Here is a 12,853-nt window from a genome sequence, read left to right as displayed (position 1 = left end):
CGCTTCGAATATGTTTCAAGACGTAGCCCTCGGTAAAAAAGTTTGGACACTTGTGGCTTAAATTAATGCAGAAGAGCGTATCAGTCTGGTTTCATCTTTTTCACTGAATTGAAAACCTACAAGACGCAGCTAAAAATGTAACGCGGGAAAACAAGTGCTCCAGTTTTACATTTGTTACTTAACTGCAAAGCAATTCGAAGTCAAACACTCAAACTGACAACTTCCTCAGGCTTTTAATTAGCTCCTTGCTGTATTAATAAAACTGCTCATTCTATAGGTTTGTGTTAGTTCAAACAAACAGCCCTGTAAAAGCATATCCATACTACCGTAAATTTCGGACTATAGAGCGCACCTGAATATAAGCCGCACCAGCTAAATTTGAAAAGAAAATCAATTTTGTACATATATAAGCCGCACCTAAATATAAGCCGCAGGTTTTTGTGTTGTAACATGTGATATTTACACAGAAAGATGGTACACAGAAGGTTTTTTTAGTTTTAATTTAGGAAACACTTTTTTTTTTCTTTTTTTTTTAAACTGTGTCTGAAGAGCAGTTCAGTTCATAATCTTTCCCCATGTCTCACTTTTGCATTTACTGTTAGAGCGCCCCCCAGTGGCCGTTAGGCAGTAAAAATCTTTAAATGAGCCACAGGGTTCAAAGTGTGGGAAAAAAGTAGCGGCTTATAGTCCGAAATTTACAGTAATACTAAATGTTAAATTAAACGACAATGCGTTACTCGCCTTCTGTTCTCTTTTAGACGCCATTAGCTGCGATTATAATATGCATAATATTAACAAATGAAGTTCGATTGGTGCTGATATTCGTAGCAGTAAAAGCCGATGATGTGAAGTTTGGCTGTTTGTTCCTAAATAGGGGTCAGCCGTTGTCAGGGTCCTCTGTCTCTGTGTTGTATCACCAGTGCTGTGCTCCATTAGCCTGTGTTGTTACTGTAGCACTGGGGACATTTCGCGGACCATTAGCTGCTCCTTTAGCCTTGCTGCGCTCACACCAAAAGGGAACAGGTAAAAGTGGCTGTTCTGCCAATACGACGCAAACACGCAGAACCATCAGAGAGAGTTTGGGTTCAAATTGAATGAGGTTTGACTTTAAACCTGCACTTTTTTAGACACGAGGTCAAACACGTGTGACGTCACTAATGTTATAGCCTCAGTGACATCTGTGCGGTGACGTATTCAGGAGTTTTATTATTTTATATGGTGTATTTTTCTCCAAAAGACCCAACGTTATTGCTCAATATTACCTTTTTTTGCACAATAACGACAGGTTGGGTCAGATGTAGAGGACAAATTTCTCTATGGGACAATAAACAATACAATACCAACCATAAATATATTTTTGAACTTCGTGCATGCCCTTATTTGTATTTGTATTTATTTTTTGTGTTTTATGTTGCACTTTATCACCGAAGTAAGTTCCTAGTTTGTGAACTGGGTTTACAAACGATGGCAATAAAAGGATTCTGATTCTGATAAATTGTATTGTATTTTAACTTAAATCACAAGGTGTATATTATATTTATACTTTTATTTTTGAAAGAGGACAACTCTCAGGGTTTTTCAAAGACTGAGACGTTGCAGCTCGTGAACAGTCTTGCTCTACGTGTCCCATACAATCATATTCCTCATGTGGCTCACCGCATGATCTGGCTGCATAAAATCCTCCACACTTGAGTAGAGAGGCGCACTTCTCTCCCAGAGCCAGTGGAGTGCTGCAGCTCCGTGCTACACAGAGATTACACTGCAGCCTGAAGAAGACTGGAGGTGCTTCTAGTGCCGCTGATGGGCCCCAACAATTTGCACGGCTGGCAGAAAAACCATAATCAATCCACAGATTATAGGATAAGGGCACTAAAACCAGCCAAGCACAGCGGTTTCTCTTATCGCAATCACACCTTGACTCCTGCCTCAGGTACAGCCAATTAGAGCGCAGAAGATGCAGCAGAAGCCCCTGCACACGGAGAAGCCTGCAGGACACCTCCCACTGCAGCCGGGACCTGGCAAAGGGCCTTATTAGGCTCATACACACAGGCTACAGAGGCACAGAGGCTACCGATCACCGTGGACAATGAGAACGCGCAAAAACAATATGAATTTATATCTAGTTACAGAAAAAAACACATGCACACACAGCTGATTGTCTTCAGTTTCCACTAAAACAGACATGGACTGCACTAAATCAACACCACTTCATCAAAACACATCAAAAAATAAAACCTCTTTCACTTTGTTGTCCAGACACGTCCTCCAGCTCCTCCAGTGGGACGCCAAGCTGTTCCCAGGCCAGTCAAGAAACATCGTCCCTCCAGCGTGTCCTAGGTCTTTCCCGGGGCGTCCTCCCAGTGGGACATGCCCAGAACACCTCGTCTTATCATCCTTTTTAATTGAGTGGTGTGTTTTTGGACGGCTATGCATTTATTTTGTGAACATTACACTTTGTTTACCCCAATCATCCACAGTTTTAGTATCATCAGCAGATTTCACTCAAGTCTTATCATAAAACATGGAACTATGTGTGTCGGACCTCGTGCCGGCACATTGGAGCTCCTGTACATGCTTCAGCTTCAGTCTGCATTGTGGAATACGGTACTTTGTGACTAAACTCATTGTGTGGGAGCAGAGAGAAGTGAAGAGGACTTTAATGTGTGAACCAAACGCTGGTAAAGGCAGAGCTGAGGTCAAAATCAAGGATAACACCCAGACGGAATACAAATCTTTGACGAGTGTTTTGTTTCAGCATTATAACTTTGGAGTCGCACATGTATCCTTAAAAATACTTACGAAAACTAGAGATTAACCCTCTAATTCCACCTTCACGTCACATCTGAGGGAGAACACTGTTATTAGTTTACCTCAGCACTTACCCTTGTTTCCCTTTCATCAAATAAACTTTTCTCTCCGAATCTCCAAAGTGAGTCATACCCAACTTTGGACAAAGAGAACAGTAAAGCCTTTTGCAACCTCCTAAGGTAAGTTTCCAATCGAGCAAAGAGCTATGGGAGCGTTACGTCTACAGCAGGAATACAAAACAACGCAGGACAAATACAACGCGACTGATAAATTATAGTTTACGTACTCAATCCAAAGGCGGATTTGTTTAAAGAATCGTTATTAGATGCTGTTTGTTGCATAGATAATGAAATATTTAGAAATAATAATAGTTAATTGAGCAGGAAACATGAAAATATGATGAGTTCAGTGCAGTTTAGTGACAGATTTGACAATTTACTTCACGTTAAGGCTTGAAAATATCGCAATATTTAGTGTCAGATTCTGTAAAGTGACAACATGAGTGATGATAGAGTTGCAGTGAGTTATTTTATGTAAATATAAATGCTCTTTTATGCCTTTTGCTAATTCAAACAAAACCTGAATATCTCTCTCGCTGCTGCGTTTCACTGTCTGCCGAATAAACGAGTCGTACACAATAAACCACTTCATATCTTGGCCTTCAGAATAACCAGAACGCTCCGCCGCCAATGTTCATTCTCACCAATGGAATTTGAAAATACACATGCGCACACCTCGTCTTAGCGCGTCAGGTTTGTTTGATGAAGTGATTAAACGACTGCGCGCACGTAGGACGCCATTAACCGGAGCGCTGCAGAGGGAGCGAGAGTCACAATAAAAATAGAAATACAATGTAAAGCTTGGTGGGAAATCCATCTCTGCTCCGTTTCGACTCCGCACCAGCGTCTTATTGAAAACGATTGCAGTCAAAAGGGGGTAAATTGACTAAGTAGGCCATACTGGGAAAATGGGCTAAATTCAGATCCTGATTGGCCACATGGGCGTAGGAATGATGCTCTGGTAATTGCACTCTCTTGATGTTTTCCCCGCCTTTGTCTCAACATTTGTTGTGTTATGCAATGTGATGGGGAGGAAAATAGCTTCCTGGTGATGCAAATGATGTTTGTGATTCTCTGGTCTCCCCCCGCTGAGACCCACATCTGAGAATGGTTTCTTCCACATTGAGACAAACAAAGCGTGGCTGCGGTTGGCACAGTCCACCGCAGATGGCTCGGTACCAACAAAGACAGACTGAGTGTTTGTGGTATACTCACCCCGCTGGCTGGACAGGGCGGTATCTGACAAAGACAAAGAATAAAGGAAAACAGTGATTAGAATAATTACAACAATGTTTCTTCAGTAAAACAAATGCATACTTAAACAGAAACTTTCAAGTATGTTCTTCCCCTCGTGCACGTTAAGGTCATCCATGTGGGTTAAAGACATTGTAATTGATTGTTTTTAAGCAGTTTGTCTTGTCTCAGCACTGATACATTGTATAAGCTGCTCTTGAGCTGTCTGCATCTCATTAGAATGCATTTTACTGTCCGATAATCAGAAAGACGCTGTGTTTGTGGACTGGGTCGCCGAGACACCCGTCCTGCCCCGTCCTCTGCACACCTGACCCCTAAGAAACCCTCTGAATAGAATAGAATAGAATGCATTTATTGTCACTATACACATGTACAACAACATACACATGCACAGCGAGATTAAAAACAACTCACCCTCCAATACGGACAGACATGGGACACTTACAACACAGTGTAACTAAAATAACTAGTGCCAGACATTAAAACATTTAAACACCCCAGACTACAACTTTCAGTCAAACAACATTGACAAGTAAATACTGCAGAGTCACATACTGCACTTGATCAAGTATTGCACTGTATTAGCTATTGCACTGTGATAAATATTTCACTATGTTAAATATTGCACTACATTAAATATTGCACTACATTAAATATTGCACTGTATTAAATATTGCACTCAATCAAACTTATTGCACTGTACTGTACTCTGTGGGCTGAATCTGAGAGTGAGAGTGGAGGAGTTCAAATATCTCAGGGTCTTGTTCACGAATGAGGGAAGGATGGAGCGTGAGACTGACAGTTTGAGCGTCTGCAGTGTTGTCGCTGTATCGGAGCTGAGTCGTAAAGGCAAAGCTCTCGATTTACCGGGTAATCTATGTTCCCACCCTCACCTATGATCACGAGCTTTGGGTAAGGACCGAAAGGATGAGATCGTGGATACAAGCGGTCAAAAAGATGTCAAAATTTCTTCCCCACGGTGGCTGGACGCTTCGTTAGAGATAGGATGAGGAGCTCGGTCACAAGGGAGGAGCTAGTTGTTGTTAGCTTTAGTGTCACGGCAAAACTCCAGCACTTATAAACTCACTAAGATGAATAATTAGGATGCTGGGAATGCATTAAGTGAGGAATACCTTTTGGATCACTGCAAACTGCTAAAAACTAGTTGTGTTTTTGAGACAGTAAAAGGTACAGAGTTCTTCTGTGTTTTCCTTTCTAATGCAATACCATTAAAATTACACACTTTTCCGAAGGTAAATTTGCATCAATGGACCACCTACTCACAGAAGAAACAATTTAACACATGAACAAAGTGAAAAAGCGTCAATTGAAGGGAAAGTCACTTTGAATAACCGGCCGTGACACCGACATAACACAGAGCTATGTATGGACTATATTTTCCGTCGCAACTCCGCCACAGCCTCTGCATTTATCTTTGTCAATTACCCAGGCCCCATCATTTAACCACTACACGATACGTCTTCTCCTTTATTCTTCTTGTCATTGCCTGAAGCGGTGAAATTTATCATTATCTTCCCAAAGCAGGTTGTCTGCATATAGCACAATGCTCTGGGTTGTGTTTGGTGTTACATATGCCCATCAGCGCACACGAGGGGGGTGGTGTTTGCGAAGACCTTGACACAGCACTGGAGTGACAACAGTGCGGACCCTCTTAACTCCAGCCCCCCAGTGCGTCTGCCCTTGCCTCGTCCTCAAGCACAAACCGCAGCACAACACAAGCAAAATGCACTGCTTATTTTGAAAGTGGGAAGTGCATATACGACAGTCAGAGCGAGCGCAAATAAAGAATCTGGTCTCGTTTAGCGGTTTTACTTTTGCTATATCTTTACTTTTACAACTGATTGTTACACTTTTGGACCTTAACAATAATTACTAGCTATTTTAAGCACATTTTGTACTAAGTAACGCTCCTCACAGCAAGAAAATTTGAAGGTCGTAACTGCATTTTACTGTAAACAACGTATTTTTTGATTTACGCTTTTATTTTGAAATGTATGGTTGACATTTTTTAATTCGTATGACCTTCATTAAAAACCCGGAATAATTGGGTAAAGAGACGTAGTCGGGGTTAAAGGGAAGGTGAAAACAGAAAGGAACAGAAGGTGAGTTTAAAAAGGAGCCGTCCAGTACTTATACCCCAAGAAAAGAAGTACCTATAGAAGGACTTAACTCATTGTACATACTGTCCGTACAAGGTCATAAATGGATATACTGTTAGCTGTTTGCATGACGGTAGAATACGTCACTAAAAAAGATGCTTGGAGTCACTGAAAAGATGCATTAAAACACCTCTTATCAAGCAGGTTCCAGTGTAGACGTCTTAAAATAAGCATGTGTTGCACCTCAATGTTGTAACACACAGTATTGTACATAAGGTTTAAGAATAAAGTAATAAAACAAAAAACAAAGCTTTCATCTTCTGCGCACACAGGCCTCAAATGGAGACACAAATCAATCCAAATATAACTCTATAACTCTATAACGCTGACGAAACATGATTAAAAGCTCATAAATTTTGTGTAGAACTGTGTCATTTGTCTCAGGGAGCGTTCATCCGGAAGAAAATCTCTTGGTAGAAGCTATAGAACCAAAAAAACACTTAAAGGTCCACTTTGAAATAATGGAGCGTTTGCACAGAAGTCATGAAGCACTTGTACGCCTGATCTGATGCTGCATTTAGTGGAAGATGCTGCGCTGAATTATTTAACCATGAATCTAAAATGCATGCGCTGCTTTTTGAATAAATGTCCCCTGTTACACTCTTTACCATGGGTCAGTTGGTAGAGCAGCACTATTTCACAGCAAAGTGATTTCAAAGTAGTGACTACCCCAAACTATTACCATAAATGCGTTTGAGTAGTTTCGGAAGGTGCTAAATGTGCTTTTCCCTCCTTCTAATCTGCATTTACTGCTTCGAAATTATGCCACACTGCAACATCAATTTGTGAGATCAATGTTTGCTCTCGCGCTTTGATATGAGATCAAACTGCACAGAAGCGCTCATTGTTTTTGTGTCTTTCTGAACTTTTTCGAAATCCATTTGATTTTTGTTGCATCTGACTCCTCATCATAACAGAACTGGGTGACTGCCTTAAAGCCGTCAGAACTCGCATCTTCGTTCATGTTCAATTATTCATCTCCCTCTGTCAAGAAATCAGCCCAGCTCGCTCTTGCCAGTCCCCCCCCCCCCCCTCCACCCGAGCTCCTAATCCAACACCCGCACATATTGGCAGACTCACATATTTGGCATATGGTGCAGAGCGGTGCTGAGTTTCCTTGTCTCTTCAGTTGGCCCTCTAGCCTCCCGAAGAGCAGGCTAAAACAGACTGGCACACACGGACCATCACACATAGCTGAACAAGTAACTGCAGTCGGCATTAGTGAAATGTTGGCAGTTTGTCCACAGCCTCTTTAACAGGTTGGCTCGGCCTGTGATAATGGTATAGCACTGATGTAATTAAGATCGTATAGGCTACTTTGAGGTTGTAAATATTTAGAAATGGATTCATGTTTGTTTATACTTTTATTGCTAAAAAATAAGAACATTTATGGAATATTTTTGAGGAAATGGGCTGTAGAATGTTGTTAATGTAATTATTAAAGTTTATACACTGCCTGGCCTTATTTAATTTTTGTTTCTTTGTTTCTTTCTTTATTTACTTATTTTTAATATATATATATTATTTGGTTTATTTATTTATTTTTTTTTTGTTTTGCTCTTGTACAGTGCATGTTATATTTCTACACTGCCTGGCCTTATTTATTTATTATTTTAATGTTTTTTTGTTTATATATATATATATATATATATATATATATATATATATATATATATATATATATATATATATATATATATATATATATATATATATATATATATATATATATATATATATATATATTTATTTATTTTTTAATTTATTTATTTATTTATTTATTTTTTGCTCTTGTACAGTGTGGGTTATATTTCTACACTGCCTGGCTAAAAACAAAGTCACCACCAGGATTTAACTAAGCAAATACATTGGTGTTGCTGCAGTTGGTCCGCTCTAGGTTCAGCAGAATGAGGTCAGCTGACACCTGAATATACTGAATGACCAGGTTATTCGATCAATGGATTTTTTTTCCCCTGATGGCACGGGCATATTCCAAGATGACAATGCCAAGATTCATCGGGCTCAAATTGTGAAAGAGCGGTTCAGGAGCATGAGACATAATTTTCACTCATGGATTGTCCACCACAGAGTCCAGACCTTAACCCCATTGAGAATCTTTGGGATGTGCTGGAGAAGCTTCGTGCAGCGTTAGACTCGACCATCATCAATGCAACAGGTGAAGAATGAATGCAACACTGGATGGAAATAAATCTTGTGACGTTGCAGAAGCCAAATCAAAACAATGCCACAGCGAATGCAAATGAAGCTAAAGGTGGAACAACCAAATATTAGTGAGTGTGAGACCTTTTTTTTGACCAGACAGTTTACATTAGTGAATCCAGGGACTGCAGATGGAAAGCAGCAGTAGCTAAATCTGACACAAATCATCTTCTTTTGTAAGATTAATTAATTTGTACAAGGTCTCTGACAAATAAAGAGTAAAAAAAAACAAAGAGAAAGAACGAATTACAAGGTATATATTAGGGAAAGAGAAGAGAACGTGTCTGTGGACCAATATTCAAACACAGATCAAGATGAGCTCCTGCATAACACCTCGTTTAATGGATTGACCCAGAGGTAATAACGCTAAAGAATAAGGTCACATTAACTTCTGTACATACGTTTGTCTGTTATGAAACTGATATTGTTCTATATAGATGCTGGCTCCACAGATGTGAAATAGAAATGGTTGTGAAGTAGCTGTGAGCCAGTGCAGTGACAGATGTGAGCTTTGTTCTTTTTGGCCTGTAACGGAGCCTCATGTTGGGAGTTAGATCACACATGAGCAACACTCGCTGTGATTCAAACACAACACATCAGTGACCTTGTGTTTGGGGATTTTATATTTATCTCACTGTATCCTCCACCATCTCTGTTTAGAAGCAACAACAAAGACCAGACTCGCTCTGATTGACTCAAACTCTGATGGTTTATTCACAGATTATTCCAAACACTGTAACACCACACGCGTAAAACTATTGTCACGTGCCCCGTTCAGCTCAAAGGTGACTCGTGCGTCTTGCCCAAGGACACAATGACACTACTCGTTAAGAGTCAAGTTATCGGGTAAAAATCTACACAGACTTTTTGTTATATTTGGTGTCTTTTCAGGTTTGACCATCTATTGTGAGCAATAAGTCTCATACTCAACAGCGCTGTTATTCATGACATAACCTTGGGCCATGGTTCTTATAAGAATATAAAAAATGAAGTAAAGAGAAGTATAGTCTGGTAATATTTTATGACACTAGCCCTTCACATAACCTTCTTCCAGAGACTGTTCTGTTACTCTGGGGCAGATGGCCAATGAGTGACCCCATCTATTCGCTCAAGGAAGACAGTTTTCCTAATTTTAGAAATAAATGTATTTAACTTTATGTTTTTACATTGACTAAACTTACAGATTTATACTTTTTTACACTTCGACAATCGTCTTATTGATAAACTATACTCCATAATCCATAAACGATGCGCTTTTATTTCACTGATTTTAATGTTTTAAGACTGTCGAGGTTAAACCGAGCACTTAAATCCTCTATTGTTTTTTAATACCTTTCATTTTTTATGTTATCTTTATATGTGCAGCACTTTGGAAACTGTCTTGTTTATAAAATGTGCCGTATAAATAAAGAGGATATTATTTTTTAATGTTTTTTTTTAATATTCCAACTATATGTGCCTCTCTATTCCCTCTTCATCTTAACGCACACGTATCCAATTATATCCACATTTGCATTGTTATTACAAACATTGCTTATATTGATGCATAAAGATCTGGAACTGTGCGAGAACTCTAATAATACAGTCACCAAAAGAGCAGTCGCACTTTTGGGGTTGCAGTTGGATTTATATGGAATAACAGCAGGAAAGATGAGCATTTAGAAGTGAATCTTGAGTTGAAGACGTAAACACGTGGATAAAATTGTTGGTATCCGTCGGTTAATGAAAGAAAAACTCACAGAAATAACTTTAATCTGACAAAAGTAGTAATAAATAAAAATTCTATGAAGTTTAACGAATGAAAGTCAGGCATTGCTTTTCAACCGTGCTTCAACAGAATTATAAAAAAAATTAAACTCATGGACAAAAATGAACTTAATATTTTGTTGTACAACCTTTTGAGGCAATCACTGCAATCAAACGATTCCTGCAACTGTCAATGAGACTTCTGCACCTCTCAGCAGGTATTTTGTCCCACTCCTCATGCGCAAACTCCTCCAGTTGTCTCAGGTTTGAAGGTGCCTTTTCCAGACACCAGCTCCTTCCAAAGATGCTTAATAGGATTTAGGTCAGGGCTCATAGAAGGTGTCACGATCCCTGTCTGTCCTGCCTTTTTTTTGGTCTTTTTCCTCCATTCTGTGTCCGAGCCTGGAGCTGGGGCGGAGATCTTGGCTCCTCCCGCACATACCTGGAGCTAATCCACAATCAGCTGCACCTGGGGAGGATAAGAGGAGCCAGGACCTGACACTTGTTCGTCCGTGTATCTCTGTGGTACTCTCTGCTTGGCTCAGTTCATGTTTTTTTTTTTTCGCTTTTTGACTCAGCTAACTGGATACTTTTGGTCCTCACCAGATCCTGCTCCCTGGACTCGCTCAGCTCTTCTTTACCGGTATCGTCAGTCCCGTGTCTGTCTCTGGACCACGGCAAACACCCCGCTCCTGACTCACTGATTGATCTACCATCACTTTTGCACTTGCACTCACGTAAATAAACACTGTTAAACCTTTCCCTGAGTTCTATCTTTTTGGTCCCTCCTGTCAGACGTTATGACAGAAAGCCACTTTAGAACAGTCCAGTGTTTTCCTCTTATCCATTCTTGGGTGTTTGTAGATGTGTTTTGGGTCATTGTCCTGTCGCAAGACCCATGACCTGGGACTGAGACCAAACTTTCTGACACTGGCCACACATTTCGCTTTACAATCTCTAGAATCTCAGCCTCATGCCGCACCTCCTCTTCGTCCAATCAACGCTCAGTTCATCTAAATTAAACCCACTTTGCAGATGCACAACCGCCTCCGTTTGTACAGTGACCCACCTCTTTCCCAGCACTTCTTTGGCGTCTCATCATCTCATCATTCCTCTACTCCACTGGTTCCCGTTCTGTTGGTTGAGGTCCATTACCGGGCCACACAAAAACAGTAAATAATTTATCAGCGACCGCATCTTCTCCGACATAACTTTCGCCCTTCCCTCATGACGCGCTAATAAGCTTCTCTGTAGATATATAATGAAGAAAAGAACCCAGAACTGCATGCGAATGATGAACCTGTCAAGAAAACTCTGCTCTCGATGCGCTGTTTACCCAAAAAGACTCAGGACAAGTATTAGACTTTCATCTACTCTGATCCGAGGAGAGAGAGCACGGACAAAGAACTTCGCAGTCCTGTCTCCAAATGCCTTCTCCGACTCCCTTTTCTCACAGCAGCCTTTTATTTAGACAAATTGACCCAACTCAGCAGTTTTCACAACATGCTTATCAGGAGAACAACACTCTTTTTCGTCCCCACACAGACATGACTTTTCTTATCTTTCAGTTCAGGTTGCTGAGCTTTTGACCTTTCACCTGCACCCCCATTTCCTGTTTTTCAGTTCAGTTACACATTTCAAACATGCAGTTTATTAGACGACACAATTTTATGACAGAACCGCGCGACCCATTTGTGAGTAAACGGGCAAATCGAGCAACGAGAGGATCAGCAGTTGGAGATCTCAAATGACGGTGGTCTTTCTGGATGAAAATTAAGACAGAATATCCTGCCCACTGAAAACCGTACTACCATTTCCAACATCCTGTCTGTGCGAAGCGGGTTTTTCTGCAGTGACGCAACCAAGACAAAACTACGAAGCAGACTGGACGTCCTTGTCTCCCATTACTCCTCGATGGGACCACCTCATCGCAAAGATTCAGCGGTCTGGTGAGTCATATGTTTTATGCTCTTAACTTATTTTTGCCATACGTAGAAGGCCGGTCCGTGCAAATAAAACCTACATTAGTCCAGTCCTTGGTGTGAAAAAAGGTTGGCGACCCCTGCTTTATTCTCCTTGGCCTCACCTCGACTACCTCCATCGTCCAGACTCGAGGTGATCCTCTAACTGGCCACGCCCTTCACCGCAAGGTCTTCTACCAAAGAAAACTCATTCTCTCCAGGTTTAATTAGCCTTTCACATATAAATACACTACACTATGCGCTAGTTTTCTGTATAAATAGTTGTTTTCGCAGTTGTTTCTCGTGAACGAAGAAAAGGTTAGATCATAGAGTAGAGCTAGAGGTTAGATCATAGAGCTTCATAGTTTGGAGAACCCTTTGCCACGTAGTCGACTAATTGATCCACAGGGTAAAAATAATGTTTTTCACTTTACACAGACTTGTAAAATGTTGACTCAAATGGAAGAACAAGTGACCTTATGGAGACGTAACACAGATTCCACTACAGCATTCATTTCATTTGTTCTTAATCAGTTTGACTTTCTAAAGCTGTCTGCTCCAAGTGAAAGAATCAAAGCCACGCTCATGCACACTCCCACATATTAAAACTTGCTCAAAAGGTCAC

General features: G+C 40.5%; 1 protein-coding gene across 3 annotated transcripts in view; it reads right to left on the bottom strand.

Annotated features, from left to right (window-relative positions):
* Positions 1-12,853, bottom strand: part of cdh4 (cadherin 4, type 1, R-cadherin (retinal)) — a 341,227-nt gene that overhangs the window by 203,290 nt on the left and 125,084 nt on the right. For all 3 annotated transcript variants that reach the window (XM_055221814.1, XM_033966767.2, XM_055221815.1), the window contains exon 3: positions 4,083-4,106. In XM_055221814.1, coding sequence (XP_055077789.1) covers positions 4,083-4,106 — 24 coding nt within the window. The remainder of the gene's footprint in view (positions 1-4,082; positions 4,107-12,853) is intronic.

Source organism: Periophthalmus magnuspinnatus, chromosome 5 (genome assembly GCF_009829125.3).
Source record: "Periophthalmus magnuspinnatus isolate fPerMag1 chromosome 5, fPerMag1.2.pri, whole genome shotgun sequence".
Classification (NCBI taxonomy): domain Eukaryota; kingdom Metazoa; phylum Chordata; class Actinopteri; order Gobiiformes; family Gobiidae; genus Periophthalmus; species Periophthalmus magnuspinnatus.
The sequence above is the reverse complement of the archived record's forward strand: the minus strand, read 5'-3'. Positions and strand labels throughout refer to the sequence as shown.